The following is a 20546-nucleotide window of genomic DNA, read 5'->3' as shown; positions in this document are numbered from 1 at the left end:
GGTATAGCCTGGCTATAATAAAGATGGTGTACAGTATTGGCATAGCCTGGCTATAATAAAGATGGTGTACAGTATTGGTATAGCCTGGCTATAATAAAGATGGTGTACAGTATTGGCATAGCCTGGCTATAATAAAGATGGTGTACAGTATTGGTATAGCCTGGCTATAATAAAGATGGTGTACAGTATTGGCATAGCCTGGCTATAATAAAGATGGTGTATTGGCATAGCCTGGCTATAATAAAGATGGTGTACAGTATTGGTATAGCCTGGCTATAATAAAGATGGTGTACAGTATTGGCATAGCCTGGCTATAATAAAGATGGTGTACAGTATTGGCATAGCCTGGCTATAATAAAGATGGTGTACAGTATTGGCATAGCCTGGCTATAATAAAGATGGTGTATTGGCATAGCCTGGCTATAATAAAGATGGTGTATTGGTATAGCCTGGCTATAATAAAGATGGTGTACAGTATTGGCATAGCCTGGCTATAATAAAGATGGTGTACAGTATTGGTATAGCCTGGCTATAATAAAGATGGTGTACAGTATTGGCATAGCCTGGCTATAATAAAGATGGTGTACAGTATTGGTATAGCCTGGCTATAATAAAGATGGTGTATTGGCATAGCCTGGCTATAATAAAGATGGTGTACAGTATTGGTATAGCCTGGCTATAATAAAGATGGTGTATTGGTATAGCCTGGCTATAATAAAGATGGTGTATTGGCATAGCCTGGCTATAATAAAGATGGTGTATTGGCATAGCCTGGCTATAATAAAGATGGTGTACAGTATTGGCATAGCCTGGCTATAATAAAGATGGTGTATTGGTATAGCCTGGCTATAATAAAGATGGTGTATTGGCATAGCCTGGCTATAATAAAGATGGTGTACAGTATTGGCATAGCCTGGCTATAATAAAGATGGTGTATTGGCATAGCCTGGCTATAATAAAGATGGTGTACAGTATTGGTATAGCCTGGCTATAATAAAGATGGTGTATTGGCATAGCCTGGCTATAATAAAGATGGTGTACAGTATTGGCATAGCCTGGCTATAATAAAGATGGTGTATTGGCATAGCCTGGCTATAATAAAGATGGTGTATTGGCATAGCCTGGCTATAATAAACATGGTGTACAGTATTGGCATAGCCTGGCTATAATAAAGATGGTGTACAGTATTGGCATAGCCTGGCTATAATAAAGATGGTGTATTGGCATAGCCTGGCTATAATAAAGATGGTGTATTGGCATAGCCTGGCTATAATAAACATGGTGTACAGTATTGGCATAGCCTGGCTATAATAAAGATGGTGTATTGGCATAGCCTGGCTATAATAAACATGGTGTACAGTATTGGCATAGCCTGGCTATAATAAGCAAGACAGTGAGTGAACCCCAACCTGCTCCCAGTGAGCAGGTCGTGCGTTACATGGTTTACTCCACCATCAGTGTGTGAACGGCTGAATGTAATGCTCATTTTAACCCATTCTGAACGGGCACCCATTTTGGTGTCAGCATCATTATGCTTTAGCTATTGAAAAATAGCAGATCTACAAGCTCATAGTGTGGCGCGATACGAGCTTGTAGGTCTGCTATTTTTGAAAAATTGAAGAGCGACTGACATTTCTAGAATCTGATCTCAGGTCAGAATGGGTTAATCAGACCAGTGTGTGTCCAGTGGAAACCTCATATGAATCTGATCTCAGGTCAGAATGGGTTAAAGCACCTTGGATAAAGGTGTTATATATAAATGTACATTTTGTTTCATTATTTATTTATCCATGCAGGCATGACATCTCTCATCTCATCTACTGACCTCTGACCAAGGTTTAGGCAGTCGCTCTTGTTCCTTCACAAAGCCATGGAGAGCCTGAAAGGCCAAGTGCAGGTTTTGGTGCCTGGTTATCTTCCCATAGTCAGTCATCACAATCAGCTGGGGGTCTGATAAGGCCTGGTGGAGGGGTTTCTGTAAAGCATTGAAAGTTGAAGTTACATCTCTTGTTGTCAGGTGAAACCTGACTGATGAAATGTAGACCACGTTGTCATCAGCTAGTGTTACTGACGTGGTGACGAGATTGCCTGCTTCTAGCCAATGGGACAGCAAGCAACGGCAATGCTACCTCTGGGCAATGGGAAGGGGAGCCTTGGTTTTAGACCGGACCTCAAAAGAACAAGGAGGCGCGACCTTTGCGCTTAAGCCAAATTCCAATACCCAATATCTCGGCCACTCGCTCACTCACACTCGCTCACTCCAGCATGGGAAATGACGGTGAAATTGGTGACCTGCCAAATATGTGACCATCTTGTTCACACAACTATTACATGGAAGTCTTTAAATACATGGCCCTAAATACAGTTAGGTTGAACTCTGCTAATGAACAAACTGCAACAATTGACATTAGGACACATTTACATTATGTGATTGTCTACACGGTTGTCACATATTTCAGCAGGTCACCAATTCCACCATAACACCACCTTGCTGGAGTGACTGAGTGCGAGTGAGCGAGTAGCCGAGATTCTGGGTATTGGAATTTGGCTTAGAGGCAGGCTCACGGCCGTCTGGTGTGACAGGCTGTCAGCCAGACAAGCAGGCAGGCACTGCTGTTAAGAACACAAGCGATGCGTTTTTAACATAATAGAGTTGTTATTGTTACTTCGTATTTTAATGCGAGGCCCTCGTATGAATGACATTACACAAGCGATCCGTTTTAACATAATAAAATGGAGTAGAGTTATAGTCCGGCATTAACGCGAATGGAAACGCCAAAGTGATTTCTTGATTTCCTTGTATGAGAAGCATTGGAACTTGCAAAATTACAAAGACTGTTAACTGTGAGTGGACGACCCAATAAAGCATTAAACTTGTTTACAAGAGGGTCCACCTTGTTCAAATCATCAAAACATTTAGAGACGTACAAATAGACACTTCTATATAGCCAACAAGAACAGAACAGGAATTCATCATAAAGGAGGTAAGAAAGAGAAAAGAAAGGGAAAAAGGGGTGGGTGGTATTTTGCCGTAGCACGTTCATTAATTAATTAATTAATTAATTAATTCAGTTTGATTCTAGCAATCCATCCATCTAAACTAGTGGTTTTGGAGAGTTGGTAACCAAATGGACCCTTACATAGATCTGCGAGGCGCGTGGTTGTGACACACAACCATGTACGTTACTAAAAGAACAATCCTACAAATATGGGGACACACACACACACACACACACACACAATGGAGACAAGAACACAACGGGGACATCGCTTCTTTCTTTTCCTCGAATCAGACTAATATGGGGGGGGGGGATTCTTTCACCTGACATTATATCACTGACAATGTGATCATTTCTTGTTTTTAAAGATATTATTTTGGCTTTTTCTGCCTTTATTGTTAGGATGAAAGTAGACTGACAAAGAAATGGGGAGAGAGACTGGGGGGGGGGAAACCCACGGAACGCCGTCAGGCTGGCTCAGCAGCCTCGATGGTTGAGCTATAACCGTCCGGGCCTGTATAGTTACATATCTTTGACAATGGATGTTAAATCTCAAGAGAACAGGCAGAACAGACACTTGTACTTACAAACGTGAGTACTTCAGGCTGTTTAACTTCAGTTACTAAACCACCGTGTTGAAAGGCAGAGAAAGCTGAAGTGTCTCCAATGCTGAAGGAGTAAGCATCTGGTGATAAAAACAGATTCACCTCATTATAACGTATTGTTTGATTGCACCAGTTAATAAAGAAACATACAGTACAGAGTGAGTGCAGCTACAGTAGGGTTCCTTTTTGACACATCTACTGTATAATAATAACTATTCATGAAGCACTTATTAACCCATTCTGACCTGAGATCAGATTCATACGAGGTTTCCACTGGACACACACTGGTCTGATTAACCCATTCTGAAAGAAATAGCAGATCTACAAGCTCATAGCGTGCCACTCGGTGGCGCGCTATGAGCTTGTAGTACTTTTTCTTGTAGTACTTTTTCAATAGCTAAAGCATAACATGATGCTGACACCAAAATGGGTGCCCGTTCAGAATGGGTTAAAGCAAGGTTACAAACACAATGAAGATCAAACAATACAATTCCAGAATTTAAAATCGTAGATCATCGTGATCTCTTTTTTTAATTTTATGTGATCAAATAAATTTGAAGAAATGACTTAACCCATTCTGAACGGGAACCCATTTTGGTATTAGCATCATGTTATGCTTTAGCTATTGAAAAATAGCAGATCTACAAGCTCGTAGCGCGCCACCGAGTGGCGCGCTACGAGCTTGTAGGTCTGCTATTTTTGGAAAAGAAATCAAAGAACGACTGACATTTTTAGAATCTGATCTCAGGTCAGAATGGGTTAATCAGACCAGTGTGTGTCCAGTGGAAACCTCGTATGAATCTGATCTCAGGTCAGAATAGGTTAACCACTTAAACCCTTATACTCCGGGTGCCCCATAGCTCTATAACAGGCTTCACACCAAGTCTCTTTGCCAGAAAATAGCCGATCTATAAATCTCAAACTAAATAATGACCAATGATGGACTGTCCTGTGCATCAGATCTTCTCTTTCTTGTCATATCCTCCTCATAATTTTTATTGTTCAAACAATCCACAAGCCTATGATTTCGATCTAATAACCATTGATGAAGGCAAAAATATGATCTTTAGTACCTACTAGGGCTGTCAAAGTTAACGCACTATTAACTAGTTAACTCACAATCCTTTTAACGGCACTATTTGTTTTAATGCGCGATTAACGCACTGTGAAGTTTGACAGAATGGTTGAGAGACGCATGGCAATTTTACACTGAAGAGTTGAATAATTGTTAAACAGCTGCATTACTTAAGTTAATTTAAGTCTACACAATTAGAAAACTTAGAAAACATGTTATTTTGATCAACATGGCCTGTTATCTCTCGTAATGGTACCATTGGCCAACATCAATACAGTTCTTTAGTTTGGGTCTGGAAGGCTAAATGTCATCAAATGGTGGTTCCGTGGCTCAAATGCAGAATAAATAATGGGCCTTGATTAGAAAAATCTTGAAAACCACTGATTTAAGGTATATTTAGAACGGATAAAAAATATGCGATTAATTAGCGATTAATCACAGTTAACTATGGACAATCATGCGATTAATCAGATTAAATATTTTAATCGATTGACAGCCCTCGTACCTACCAATGACTTGGATCTCCAAAGGACCGGCATTGTTGAGCTCTGTCATACCATGGACTTCAGAGAAGGAGACTCTGAAGCCATCGTGAAAACCATGCTTCTGATCACAAAACACCACTCCAGGGACTGCCTAGAACGGAGAAAAAAACAGTTCATGTCATTTTAAGGTGGTGTTGCTCAGCGACCCCCCCCCCCCCCTATGTACGTGACTTTTCTTACCTTAGTGATGTGACCTATCATGGCTGATACTGGCTTTTCTCCATCAGAGTTTCTTACCTTAGTGATGTGACCTATCATGGCTGATACTGGCTTTTCTCCATCAGAGTTTCTTACCTTAGTGATGTGACCTATCATGGCTGATACTGGCTTTTCTCCATCAGAGTTTCTTACCTTAGTGATGTGACCTATCATGGCTGATACTGGCTTTTCTCCATCAGAGTCCAAGACCTCGAAATGCTCTCCAAAGTCACAGAATAACTGACTACAGAAAGACCATATAAAGTTTGTGTCTTAATTTACTCAGCACTGGTATTAAATTAGTACATGAAATGTCACATGAAGTAATCTTGAACCTTGAACTTGAACCTTGATTAGATTAATTTGATGACATGCTCTTCTTCCTTACCCACACAGTCCTCTGGTGTCTGCCACGATGAACTTGATTCCATTCAAATGACAAAATGAACCAAAGCGCATCTGATCGTCCAGCGAAGAGTCAGTGAGAACTACCACCTGAAAAATGTAATTCAGCCTTTTAAAACAGCTGTGGTATTTAACCTGTACAGGGAAAGCAATACGCCATAGGGTTTCATGCCAATGAAATTAATGTGACGGCTACTTCTAGGCTTGGGCAATATATCGATATTATCGTTTATAGCGATATTTGAAATCAATATCGGTAATATTGTGGAGTATATAAATAATATTGAATACCGATAATACCCAATATCAATATCGCCCAAGCCTAGCTACTTCGCTTTGCCTTGAGTGTACTCAGAGTCAGAAGAAGTCATTTATTTGCCTTGAGTGTACTCAGAGTCAGAAGAAGTCATTTCTTTGCCTTGAGTGTACTCAGAGTCAGAAGAAGTCATTTATTTGCCTTGAGTGTACTCAGAGTCAGAAGAAGTCATTTATTTGCCTTGAGTGTACTCAGAGTCAGAAGAAGTCATTTCTTTCAGTGAAGCTTTCTCTAAATACTGTACCTGAAACCCGAGCAGCAGGTCTTCAGTGAGCGGACAGGAATGGGCAGAGACGTGAACGTGAGGGTTTAAGGCAGACAGCTGATCCAGGGAGCTCACAGCCCGGTTCTGACCCAAATGTGACTCATTCAGGAAAAACTGTGGAAAAGTGGAAATCACAAGATATTATGACGATAACATCTGAAACCTGCCAACTATAAACATTGTGGAAAATAACAAACACCGTCATTTCAGACTGTGTTGTTGTTGTTGATGACATACTTGAGAAGACAGGTCCAACCAGGTGGTCAGACCTTCATCCTGGATGGTGACAGACTTGACTCCAGACAGGGTGACGTTCTTGGCTATCTCCACACCCAGACCCCTCATCCCTGCAATGAGGACATCAGCGGCCCCCATCCGACACATGGCTTCATGACCCAACACATACCTGGACACACATGGTTAAAAATAAAAAACGGACACATTTTCTTAAGGATTAATGGATAACCCATGTTGGTGTTAGCATCATGTCGTGCTTTAGCTATTGAAAAATAGCAGATCTACAAGCTCATATCGCGCCACCGAGTGGCGCGATACGAGCTTGTAGGTCTGCTACTTTTGAAAAATCGAAGAACGACTGACATTTTTAGAATCTGATCTCAGGTCAGAATGGGTTAATCAGACCAGTGTGTGTCCAGTGGAAACCTCCTATGAATCTGATCCCAGGTCAGAATGGGTTAAAGACCTGTAGCCTAAAAGCCAGCTGACAAAAAATCATGACAATAAATAAACGCAAATGTTTGGGCTGAACAAATAATTAGAAAGAACCAAAAAGGACAGGGTAAAACAACACTTTTTTTTTTGTAGTTTTTCTTCTAACGACGTGTAATTGGTGTATAGGCCTTCTTCGCCACGGTCAATTAAAAACAAATATCACTAATTCACGCTCACGCTCATTAATTGTACTTACAGTTGTCTGGGGTAAAAACATTGATTAACATGTTTAGTGCCAACATAAAATTCTACTTTTGTGTTTTTGGGGCTCCCATGTGTGTTTTCTATCCCCACAAATAACCAATTTTGAACAATCAGGCCTTCATGTCATATGGGTGTTTTAATGGAAATTGCTCTCAGAAACAGCTCGACTGATTTTGGTCTCATCGTGATGTCATCAATGTCACCCTACTTTGTATAATTCCTCCTTTTCTTCAGTCTTCAGTTTCAAATTTGCATTTCCACTTTGTCTACAATGTCCACCATTGTTGATTTTCCAAGCTGGCATGGAATGGAAACAAGCCTGGTTTTATATAGCATCAGTATTATAATGACTCAAATATTAAATCATCTGCATAACCACCTCAGGACATTGTGGTACTGCAGCTAAAACTGCTTTCAAAGTCCAGAAAGAAATGCCAAGGCCTGGTTATATCAGAGTGGTGATTGAGGCTCAAACCATTAGAAATAACTTCTAGGGACATAGACAATATGATTATTAAATATTAAAAGCAGTTTTAAAATGCATGTTATTTGCGCTTTAACCAAATTATCCCCACCGCTTTACCGTCGCGTATACAAATGAGTAGGTGGCCCTTTGGCCGTGGCCCTTAATTGTTTACCTTTATTTGGGATTCCCCAAATACACGGTAAACTATATAGGGGAGTAAGAGTAAAATTAATGAGGTGAACAGTAGGCCTAGCTCTGTCCCATAGCTCTAATGCCTTCAATGGCATGCAGCTGGTCCATAATAACCTGCCCCGAGCAGGTAAACAGGTATAGGCTATACTATAGCCTATACCTGTTTACCTGCTCGCTATAGGCTTACTGTAGGCCTTCTTCGGCATGGTCAATTAAAAACTAACCTTGCGTCACCAGGCTTTACATTATGAAAACAAATATTACTAATAATTCACGGCACACTCACTGAATCTTCTTCGGCATGGTCAATTAAAAACTAACCTTGCGTCACCAGGCTTTACACTATAAAAACAAATATTACTAATAATTCACGGCACGCTCACTGAATAATGAATTGCAGGCTATACTTACAGCTGTCGGGAGTAAAAACCCTCATCGATGCTGTTGATTTCAGACATGTGTTTTGTGGTCTAAAGAGATTTCCTGAAGTTCCTGTGCTTGTTCGTTGGGTAATTACCGTTTAGCCCTTAAGCTGCGCGTGTAAAACTAAACTACAAACTGCAGTTAGTTAGTAATGAGTAGCCTAGGCGTAAGTGGCGATGCTTCTCTCTGTCGAGTAGACTGGACAGTGGATATATGACAGTCTCTGGAGTTTGAATTGAGTTAATTTTACTTTCGATTCTCAAGAAATCTTGGGGACCATTTTGGCCACTAGAGGGCACCACACGACAAAAGATAAACAGTCCTATTCACTGACTAAACGGCTACTTTTGACCTCTTTGGCTGGAGTCTGGACAGATGAGGGAAAGACATTTCCTTTGGAGATCAACTCGTCATTACAATATTATTAATTAATATTATGAATTAGACCTATATGTATATTAGACCTATTAGGGCTTAACATAATTCAGTCATTTCTGTGATATAAAGATAATAAACTAATACGAAAATGTAAATGTGGTTATAGCCTACTAAAAATGTATTTCCATCTAAGTAAACAATATAATTTAAATTATATTATTTAGAATAGTATAATTAGTATAGTAGCCTATATAGGCCAGTATAATTTAACTCTGATTCTTTGTTACAACAGGTGTGAATGTATGCTTTGGTGTGACAGTTTGGTCACGTGGTGTTCCACATGGTGGTCAAATGGTATGTTGGCTATCATGATATCATGGCAGGCCTATTTCACAAATGCATAGTTAATGCTGCAAATTCATTGACACTGTAGTGTAAAAGCCTGTTTTAACTTTGTGAAAAACATTTTTTAATGCATATAGCTGTTCACATTTGGCTTTGACTTTTAACATGACCACAAATTCCTGTCTTGACACATAATAAATATCATGGTCTGCCTCCATCTGATAAGGTGGATTCGGGCAGTTGTTTGAATATGATCTGGGGAATATCTGACCTTGGGAAAGTATTTGGGGAAGTAAATATAGTCCTGCTTATTTTCCCCTGTAGGCTACAGTGTATTGCTTCTTAAAGTAAACACAACAGAGGTCTCGATATAACTGAATCTTGGTGGAAAGTAAAGTAGCCTATATTTACTTAAATTCTGTAGGCTACTTATGTACAACTTTGAGGTATTTGTCATTTACTATAGAGTTAGGGCTGTATTTTGCGTGTCTTAAATACCAGGTCTTATTCCCTAACTTGAGTAAACTAAAGACCTGGAGGCGTGATCAATGCTCTTTGGCCACTCAGAATAGCCAAATGGCATTGACCAGGCTTGATCAGCATGACTTGTAGGCTATAGGCTATATAAAATAAAATATAACGATGTACGTATAGTACCCTATAAAATAGGGTTTAAGGGTTAAACTTTATAGTCTTTAGCTGGTGACCCCCTGGAACGCCTTCAAGGACCATTTTGTAAGAGAAAAGTGATTCAAAGTTGTGGTATGTGCTAGCCTATACATTTGTTAATATAATATAAGTGTTGTGTTAAATAGCCCTAAATTCATCATTGCTGTAGTGTAGGCCTATACTATATTTGTTACCCCATCTCTCCAGCTATTTATTAAAAGAACTCATACAGTTCCTGTCATCAATGTTAACACAAAGAAGTGAGGAACTGAAACATTGTAAATTTGAAGCTGATAGATGGCTATGCCTATGCCTATACTCTCTCCTGGCAACCCACTGAAAATAGCGAGAAAACCCATTTTCAACCAAACAATATCAATACATTTAAGTGTGAACAGACACAGACACATAGCCTTTGGTAGGATAGAAAGGCCTTATAACTACATACTACTAACTAGACTGATTACTGGACTTTGGATTTACGAGTAGTCGATGTTTAACTTCTATTGCCTCATTATGTGAATGCAAAAATGTGCTTTTTGAAAAATAAACATCTCCCACGTGTGACGTGTGTATGTATGTATATACCTATAGTGGCTGTGGCAGTTGACCTAGATTATAATTACGTTAAAAGGAGGCAGTCTGGCGATCAGAAAGAAAGCATTCCTTTCATTCCACCGCGGCTAGGTTATGTACGAGGACTCACTGAACTGTCCTCCTCTAGGCAATGCATTTCTGGCACAAATCCTACAGGCGCGCACTGGCGGCGCAGACACGGGCTACTTACTTGGGGTATTTTTTTTCCTCCACCACTTACATATGCCTATATATATACTGGCGAGTCACTGCCGGGCCGGCAGCCTAGATATAACCTATAACTATAGGAAATATATTAATATTGAAGGACAGGAAGGTATTTCGCAATTGTTTCCACTAGGCTTATCCGTGTCACGGACGGGGCGTGACAGACAGGAGTGAGTGAGGGAACCAAGGAGTAGGTCATACATCTGTGCCAAAGTGCCAGCCTACGCCCCTTGCCCACACAGGTGTGTGTGTGTGTGTGTGTGTGTGTGTGTGTGTGTGTGTGTGTGTGTGTGTGTGTGTGTGTGTGTGTGTGTGTGTGTGTGTGTGTGTGTCGCTACAGTCCTGTGGGAGTCGGTTTGACACTCACAGCGCAGTTGGAGTCGTCTGGATATACGAATCAAAAGAAACCACGGTAAGATCACGATGCGCATTTGCGACTTACTATAACTTTGTGAGACTGTTCGCCGACTTACTAAATGTATATAAACAGTAAGTATAGCTATAGTCTGTGTTAATTACTCCGAATTATTATTATAATTATTATTATTATTATACTAGTAATAATGACACAAATCATTCTGTATTTTGCCAGGAGTTCATGCAGGCTACGCTTTTCTTTCTAAAAACGAAGATATTTCTTAGTTCTCAGTTCTCACTTTAATAGCGTTGCATCAGACAGATTTTAATACATTTGGTGCTATCAGGAAGTTGCTACACAGATACATGACATTCACATCATGGCAGCTTAACGATTTCTCCTACATCATGCCAACAAACATTATTGTGCACACACACACACACACACACACACACACACACACACACACACACACACACACACACACACACACACATATAGCATACTTAAAGTAAAGTGTAAATACGTTGTACGTAGGTCTCAATAAATAGCCCAATCTGTGGTTGCCCACCTCTCTGACTATTAAGGCATTGGTTTTCAACCTTTTCTGGATCAGTGCCCACGTAAAATCACCTGACCGCTTAACAGTGGTCAGATGTACAGGCTGCATGCATGCATTTCCAGAGCATGTTTATTTTTGTGATCAATCAATTGAATGTGTTCTGGTTTGGTCAATATGGTGTTTTGCCAATTATTTGGGGGCCAATTTGCAATACCCTCACGGCCCAACATGCAGTGGTCCCCCAGCCTACATGTCAACTCCACTCAAAAGGGGACAAGTGGAATTGACAAAGGTGATAGGACATGCACATCCACCTAGCCCAGGTGCTGGACAAATACTCAGCTCCACTGGTTTATTAAGATTTGAGGTTTAACCAGTAATTAAGGCGCCCTGGGGGCGAGAAGCGGCCCTGAATAGGTTGCGTGCACGGCTGCGCGGCATCCCCCTGGGTGACGGCAGACTGCTGGGCGAGCGCTGGCGCTTTGGCATGGGGAGTCAGATCAACATTTGGAATAAATTCTGTACTGGCCATATATGGATTGTGTCTTATACTTTGGTTTGATGAGGTCAGATCAACATATGGAATGTCAGAACAGGACAGGTCGCTTCATGATGAATTGTAAGCTTTTAGAATAGATTGCCTATTGTATTGATACATAATAAATATTATGTATATAATATTCAACCCGAGAACAGCGAGAAACCTTTTTTTTTAATGTTTTTTGGTATCCCAGTGAATCAATGAATAGTGACTACAGGATGCCACTCATTTTCAACATTTTACTGTCATTAATATACCTGTTGTGGAAATAATAATAAAAGTCACCCCATTCTGTGTTGCCTAGAACTGGAGGTCTGAAAAACATTAGTAACAGTAACAAGTACATCTCAGTGACATCACAAAGCTGTACTTACTTCATATTGTTACTGTTTTTTGTCAGACCTCCAGTTCTAGGCAACACAAAATGGGGTGACTTTTTATTATTTCCAGTTTTCAGTACTATAGAAAAGCGCCCAGTGAGAAACGTTCCGCGGTGAAAAAAAAGGTGCGATTAATTTATCTGTAGTTAATTAATCTAAATTAATCGCAATTAGTCCCGGCCCTAATAATAAATAATACTAATATTAATATAGGCCTTACCTGACCACAGTACATGTCTCAATAGAAGAGCAGCGAGACCAACTATACAATTGTATTATAATACTATAATATACATATATTACAGATGAATGGTCTTTTTTTAAGTGATACATTTGTCACCTGTCTGTCTGTGAAGTGTGTCATTATTGTAGTAGTCAATGTGTTATTGTGTTCGTCTGTATCCTGTGTAATGTCTGTGTTTCCTGGTTATGTGTCAACTCGATGCAGCATGTCATGTCTTGTCCTCAGTGCATTCTATCTTCCCTCTGTGGTCTTCCTATTAGGCACAGCACTTAAAGTCTTAACTCCAAAATATTCTGCTATATAAACACTTTGTTTCTATCTTGAATCCACAAAAACATACAGAAACAATGACACAGGAACGAAGACAGTCAGTCATTATTACAATTGAGCTCAGAAAGCAAACAAGAATCCAAATGCTTAACTATCTTAGAGCTTTTCCCCTGCTTTACGCATTGTTGCCTTATGGACTTATTCCCCTCTTTCCTCAGTTTTAACAAGCTAAATTGTTTGCAGTGTGCACGTCAACTTAAAAAGCTTTGAACCTCTGTGTTGAATCAGGAGTAATTCTTAACTACTACTCAGCCAGTCAAATGCCAACATTCCTCTCTCTCTCTCTCTCTCTCTCTCTCTTCCCACACAGAGATCCTGCTGGTCTGCAGCATGTGCTTGGTGCGACACGTCTCCTGTAGGTAACATACGCTCCCAGTGGACCGTTGTGTGGAGATGGTCCTGTGGCCCACTGTACTGACAATATGCTTGTGGATACAATCACACCCTGCTTCAGGACGGTGCCCTGTGAAACCTCGCAGGCTGGAGGACTTCAGCGTGAATTACTCCCTACCCAGTTTCCAAACAGAAACTCCCATACAGAACATAGCGGTGAACTCCGTCGATGGGGAGGTATACGTCGCATCACGTAATGTAATCGAGGCAGTGAACGGCGACCTGAACAGACTGTGGGAGGTGCGCACGGGCCCCGTGGGCAGTGCGGAATGTACAACGTGTGGGGCGTGTGACGTGGAAACGGACCCCGGAGACCCGGTGGATACAGATAATAAGGTACTGATTCTGGACCCTGGATATTTGCCCTACCTGTACGTTTGTGGGAGTAATCGACATGGTCTCTGTTACTTCCTTAATTTTGAGAACTCACCTCCAACGCCTCAATGTTTATTCCGAAAAGAGGTGAACTCTCCAACGGACTGCCGTGACTGTGTGGCCAGCCCAAAGGGCACGAGGGTCAGCATCGTGGAAGACGGTCGGACCACACTTTTCTTTGTCGCTGCCTCTGTGGATGAGGACGTGGCGCAGAGGTACCCGAGGCGGTCCTTATCGGTGCTGAGGCCGCTTTCCACCGAGGATGGTTTCGAAATGGTCTCGAAAGGCCTGACGGTGCTCCCCGCGCTGCAGGCGTCCTATCCCATCGATTACATCTACAGCTTCTCAACCCAGGACTACGTCTACTTCCTGTCCCTTCAGAAGGAGGATCCCCTTAAGAACAGCCTGGCCTTTCAGACTCGTCTGGGACGGTTGCCGGTTAAAATCCCGGAACCGTGGATGTACCGGGAAGTGGTCCTGGAGTGCCGCTACGCGCCTAAACGCAGGAGGCGGCAGAGGGAAGATTACAGGGACACGGTGTACAACGCCCTCCAGGCGGCATACTTCGGTCGGGCCGGGACGGACTTGGCAAATGATCTGAGGATGACGGATGAGAATGAACCTGTACTGTACGGGGCGTTTGCAGAGATGGGTGAGGACGGACGTCCCCAAAAGAACTCAGCCCTGTGCGCCTTCCCCATGGTGTATATAAACAAGGCCATCGATGACGGTCTGGAGGACTGCTGCAGAAAAGGACCAGAGCAGCTGTCCAGAGGACTTTGTCACTTCTTCCACCCCTGTGAGATGTGCCCACATGAAGTGAGTAGAACCCGACCCATGACAGATGTTTGGTTACGATGTTGTGATCCTGATTTTGGGGAGTCCGAATACACCGATTGCAGACGTTTTGACAGATATCTGAATCTGAATCAGGGTCACGTCACGAATTATTGTTTTGTGTGCACGCTCCATCATTTTGTAGTTTTTCATGAGAAGAGAGGGTAGAGTAAGAGAAGAAGAGAAAATAAAACCAGAATAGAAACAATAATCAAACAGACAGTATGCAGGTATGTAGCAGCCAGGTATGTATATTGGAAATAATTAAATTGGAAACAATAACATTTTGATAGATACATTTTTAAGTATATTATTGGAAACTTCAATATTTGATCATTAAACTTCAATACAACAATTATGTAAATCTGGAAATAAGTTCCTCTTATTTTGATACTGGGCTGTCATCATCATCAGAGTACAAAGGTTCCTGGCACAGACAGGAAGCAGACTACCAAGTCAACAAACATAGTATAACTAACTGAGCCACAGTTATGATGAGAGGCCATGGCGTCATATAAAGACATAAACATAAACATAAACATAAACATAAACATAAACATAAACATAGTATAACTAACTAAGCCACAGTTATGATGAGAGGCCATGGCGTCATATAAAGACATAAACATAAACATAAACATAAACATAAACATAAACATAGTATAACTAACTAAGCCACAGTTATGATGAGAGGCCATGGCGTCATATAAAGACATAAACATAAACATAAACATAAACATAAACATAAACATAAACATAGTATAACCAACTAAGGCACAGTTATGATGAGAGGCCATGGCGTCATATAAAGACATAAACATAAACATAAACATAAACATAACTAACTAAGGCACAGTTATGATGAGAGGCCATGGCGTCATATAAAGACATAAACATAAACATAAACATAACTAACTAAGGCACAGTTATGATGAGAGGCCATGGCGTCATATAAAGACATAAACATAAACATAAACATAAACATAGTATAACTAACTAAGACACAGTTAGGATGAGAGGCCATGGCGTCATATAAAGACATAAACATAAACATAAACATAAACATAAACATAACTAACTAAGGCACAGTTATGATGAGAGGCCATGGCGTCATATAAAGACATAAACATAAACATAAACATAAACATAGTATAACTAACTAAGCCACAGTTATGATGAGAGGCCATGGCGTCATATAAAGACATAAACATAAACATAAACATAACTAACTAAGACACAGTTATGATGAGAGGCCATGGCGTCATATAAAGACATAAACATAAACATAAACATAAACATAAACATAAACATAAACATAAACATAAACATAGTATAACTGACTAAGACACAGTTATGATGAGAGGCCATGGCGTCATATAAAGACATAAACATAAACATAAACATAAACATAACTAACTAAGACACAGTTATGATGAGAGGCCATGGCGTCATATAAAGACATAAACATAAACATAAACATAAACATAAACATAAACATAAACATAGTATAACTGACTAAGACACAGTTATGATGAGAGGCCATGGCGTCATATAAAGACATAAACATAAACATAAACATAAACATAACTAACTAAGACACAGTTATGATGAGAGGCCATGGCGTCATATAAAGACATAAACATAAACATAAACATAACTAACTAAGCCACAGTTATGATGAGAGGCCATGGCGTCATATAAAGACATAAACATAAACATAAACATAAACATAAACATAAACATAAACATAAACATAAACATAAACATAAACATAGTATAACTAACTAAGCCACAGTTATGATGAGAGGCCATGGCGTCATATAAAGACATAAACATAAACATAAACATAAACATAGTATAACTAACTAAGCCACAGTTATGATGAGAGGCCATGGCGTCATATAAAGACATAAACATAAACATAAACATAAACATATTATAACTAACTAAGCCACAGTTATGATGAGAGGCCATGGCGTCATATAAAGACATAAACATAAACATAAACATAACTAACTAAGCCACAGTTATGATGAGAGGCCATGGCGTCATATAAAGACATAAACATAAACATAAACATAAACATAACTAACTAAGCCACAGTTATGATGAGAGGCCATGGCGTCATATAAAGACATAAACATAAACATAAACATAAACATAACTAACTAAGCCACAGTTATGATGAGAGGCCATGGCGTCATATAAAGACATAAACATAAACATAAACATAAACATAAACATAAACATAAACATAAACATAGTATAACTGACTAAGACACAGTTATGATGAGAGGCCATGGCGTCATATAAAGACATAAACATAAACATAAACATAAACATAAACATAAACATAAACATAAACATAGTATAACTAACTAAGCCACAGTTATGATGAGAGGCCATGGCGTCATATAAAGACATAAACATAAACATAAACATAAACATAAACATAAACATAAACATAAACATAAACATAGTATAACTAACTAAGGCACAGTTATGATGAGAGGCCATGGCGTCATATAAAGACATAAATATAAACATAACTAACTAAGCCACAGTTATGATGAGAGGCCATGGCGTCATATAAAGACATAAACATAAACATAAACATAAACATAAACATAAACATAGTATAACTAACTAAGGCACAGTTATGATGAGAGGCCATGGCGTCATATAAAGACATAAACATAAACATAAACATAGTATAACTAACTAAGCCACGCGATGGCGTCATATAAAGCAATACAAGCATTTGTCCAGGGACCCCTAGGGGTACTTGAGGGAATTCCAGGGGGTCCCTAGCTAAATTAGAGATATTAGTTAGGAACCAAATGGACCCTTATGGGTTGTGTCGGTTTTGACAACCACTGATATGAAGTAGTTACGGTAAGTTAGACTGTATGGGAGTTCAGCATACAGTGTCATGGCAACAGTCAGTGTTCAGGAAATAAGGTGCGTGTGAAAGGGAGGGACTGATGAGTCACATCATGTGACCTGAACATTGCCACACCAGTTTTCCACTCTGTGGAGTTTCAGGCATCAACCATTGATGAATGCCAAAAGGGAGTGGGAACTGTTTACATTCCTTGTCTCCAAATTATAATTGAAGATATGAGTGAGGCTCACTGATTTATCTCCCTGAATACTTTTGCGCATATGAATACATACTAGGGAGGGGGGGGGGGCTTATCTGTTTGGAGGTAGCCTATATGTTCTCGTTTTTTGTGAGATGTAAGAAGGATCATGCAGGCTCCAAGGAAAAAAATGGTTCAATAGGAATCAGTGTGTTAGTGGAGTAGAGTGCAAACTACTGCAGTATAACGTTATGGTTGGAATCAGTGTGTTAGTGGAGTAGAGTGCAAACTACTGCAGTATAACGTTATGGTTCAATAGGAATCAGTGTGTTAGTGGAGTAGAGTGCAAACTACTGCAGTATAACGTTATGGTTTAATAGGAATCAGTGTGTTAGTGGAGTAGAGTGCAAACTACTGCAGTATAACGTTATGGTTGGAATCAGTGTGTTAGTGGAGTAGAGTGCAAACTACTGCAGTATAACGTTATGGTTTAATAGGAATCAGTGTGTTAGTGGAGTAGAGTGCAAACTACTGCAGTATAACGTTATGGTTTAATAGGAATCAGTGTGTTAGTGGAGTAGAGTGCAAACTACTGCAGTATAACGTTATGGTTTAATAGGAATCAGTGTGTTAGTGGAGTAGAGTGCAAACTACTGCAGTATAACGTTATGGTTCAATAGGAATCAGTGTGTTAGTGGAGTAGAGTGCAAACTACTGCAGTATAACGTTATGGTTCAATAGGAATCAGTGTGTTAGTGGAGTGGAGTGCAAACTACTGCAGTATAACGTTATGGTTGAATCAGTGTGTTAGTGGAGTAGAGTGCAAACTACTGCAGTATAACGTTATGGTTTAAAAGGAATCAGTGTGTTAGTGGAGCAGAGTGCAAACTACTGCAGTATAACGTTATGGTTTAATAGGAATCAGTGTGTTAGTGGAGTGGAGTGCAAACTACTGCAGTATAACGTTATGGTTTAAAAGGAATCAGTGTGTTAGTGGAGCAGAGTGCAAACTACTGCAGTATAACGTTATGGTTCAATAGGAATCAGTGTGTTAGTGGAGTAGAGTGCAAACTACTGCAGTATAACGTTATGGTTGGAATCAGTGTGTTAGTGGAGTAGAGTGCAAACTACTGCAGTATAACGTTATGGTTCAATAGGAATCAGTGTGTTAGTGGAGTAGAGTGCAAACTACTGCAGTATAACGTTATGGTTCAATAGGAATCAGTGTGTTAGTGGAGTAGAGTGCAAACTACTGCAGTATAACGTTATGGTTGGAATCAGTGTGTTAGTGGAGCAGAGTGCAAACTACTGCAGTATAACGTTATGGTTGAATCAGTGTGTTAGTGGAGTAGAGTGCAAACTACTGCAGTATAACGTTATGGTTGGAATCAGTGTGTTAGTGGAGTAGAGTGCAAACTACTGCAGTTTAACGTTATGGTTCAATAGGAATCAGTGTGTTAGTGGAGTAGAGTGCAAACTACTGCAGTATAACGTTATGGTTTAATAGGAATCAGTGTGTTAGTGGAGTAGAGTGCAAACTACTGCAGTATAACGTTATGGTTCAATAGGAATCAGTGTGTTAATGGAGTAGAGTGCAAACTACTGCAGTATAACGTTATGGTTTAATAGGAATCAGTGTGTTAGTGGAGTAGAGTGCAAACTACTGCAGTATAACGTTATGGTTTAATAGGAATCAGTGTGTTAGTGGAGTAGAGTGCAAACTACTGCAGTATAACGTTATGGTTTAAAAGGAATCAGTGTGTTAGTGGAGCAGAGTGCAAACTACTGCAGTATAACGTTATGGTTTAATAGGAATCAGTGTCTTAGTGGAGTAGAGTGCAAACTACTGCAGTATAACGTTATGGTTTAAAAGGAATCAGTGTGTTAGTGGAGCAGAGTGCAAACTACTGCAGTAATGTTATGGTTTAATAGGAATCAGTGTGTTAGTGGAGTAGAGTGCAAACTACTGCAGTATAACGTTATGGTTTAATAGGAATCAGTGTGTTAGTGGAGCAGAGTGCAAACTACTGCAGTATAACGTTATGGTTTAAAAGGAATCAGTGTGTTAGTGGAGCAGAGTGCAAACTACTGCAGTATAACGTTATGGTTCAATAGGAATCAGTGTGTCAGTGGAGCAGAGTGCAAACTACTGCAGTATAACGTTATGGTTTAATAGGAATCAGTGTGTTAGTGGAGTGGAGTGCAAACTACTGCAGTATAACGTTATGGTTGGAATCAGTGTGTTAGTGGAGTAGAGTGCAAACTACTGCAGTATAACGTTATGGTTCAATAGGAATCAGTGTGTTAGTGGAGTAGAGTGCAAACTACTGCAGTATAACGTTATGGTTTAATAGGAATCAGTGTGTTAGTGGAGTAGAGTGCAAACTACTGCAGTATAACGTTATGGTTTAATAGGAATCAGTGTGTTAGTGGAGTAGAGTGCAAACTACTGCAGTATAACGTTATGGTTCAATAGGAATCAGTGTGTTAGTGGAGTAGAGTGCAAACTACTGCAGTATAACGTTATGGTTTAATAGGAATCAGTGTGTTAGTGGAGTAGAGTGCAAACTACTGCAGTATAACGTTATGGTTGGAATCAGTGTGTTAGTGGAGTAGAGTGCAAACTACTGCAGTATAACGTTATGGTTGAATCAGTGTGTTAGTGGAGTAGAGTGCAAACTACTGCAGTATAACGTTATGGTTGAATCAGTGTGTTAGTGGAGCAGAGTGCAAACTACTGCAGTATAACGTTATGGTTGGAATCAGTGTGTTAGTGGAGTAGAGTGCAAACTACTGCAGTATAACGTTATGGTTTAATAGGA

General features: G+C 39.9%; 2 protein-coding genes across 3 annotated transcripts in view; one reads left to right on the top strand and one right to left on the bottom strand.

Moving 5' to 3' along the window:
* Positions 1–8462, bottom strand: part of uba7 (ubiquitin-like modifier activating enzyme 7) — a 214018-nt gene extending 205556 nt beyond the window's left edge. The window contains exons 1-8 of one of the 2 annotated variants that reach the window (XM_083771745.1): positions 8414–8462; positions 6646–6814; positions 6388–6522; positions 5811–5917; positions 5576–5666; positions 5189–5315; positions 3587–3684; positions 1826–1975 (exon numbers count right to left, since the gene is read on the bottom strand). In XM_083771745.1, the coding sequence (XP_083627871.1) occupies positions 1826–1975; positions 3587–3684; positions 5189–5315; positions 5576–5666; positions 5811–5917; positions 6388–6522; positions 6646–6814; positions 8414–8460 (924 nt within the window). In that variant the 5' untranslated portion in view covers positions 8461–8462. Of the gene's footprint in view, positions 1–1825; positions 1976–3586; positions 3685–5188; positions 5316–5404; positions 5449–5575; positions 5667–5810; positions 5918–6387; positions 6523–6645; positions 6815–8413 lie in introns of those variants that run through there. The other variant, XM_083771746.1, reaches the window with a different exon arrangement.
* Positions 8463–10971: 2509 nt separating this feature from the next.
* The window catches only part of LOC310863082 (macrophage-stimulating protein receptor-like), a gene marked incomplete at its 3' end in the record, with an annotated part of 72833 nt that continues 63258 nt past the window's right edge, over positions 10972–20546 (top strand). Inside the window, exons 1-2 of the mRNA XM_083771205.1 lie at positions 10972–11033; positions 13347–14623. Coding sequence (XP_083627331.1) covers positions 13430–14623 — 1194 coding nt within the window. The 5' untranslated portion in view covers positions 10972–11033; positions 13347–13429. The remainder of the gene's footprint in view (positions 11034–13346; positions 14624–20546) is intronic.

Source organism: Protomyctophum parallelum (assembly GCF_964188405.1).
Source record: "Protomyctophum parallelum genome assembly, chromosome: 8".
Taxonomy (NCBI): Eukaryota; Metazoa; Chordata; class Actinopteri; order Myctophiformes; family Myctophidae; genus Protomyctophum; species Protomyctophum parallelum.
Note: the sequence above shows the minus strand (reverse complement) of the source record. Positions and strands in the feature narration are given on the sequence as shown.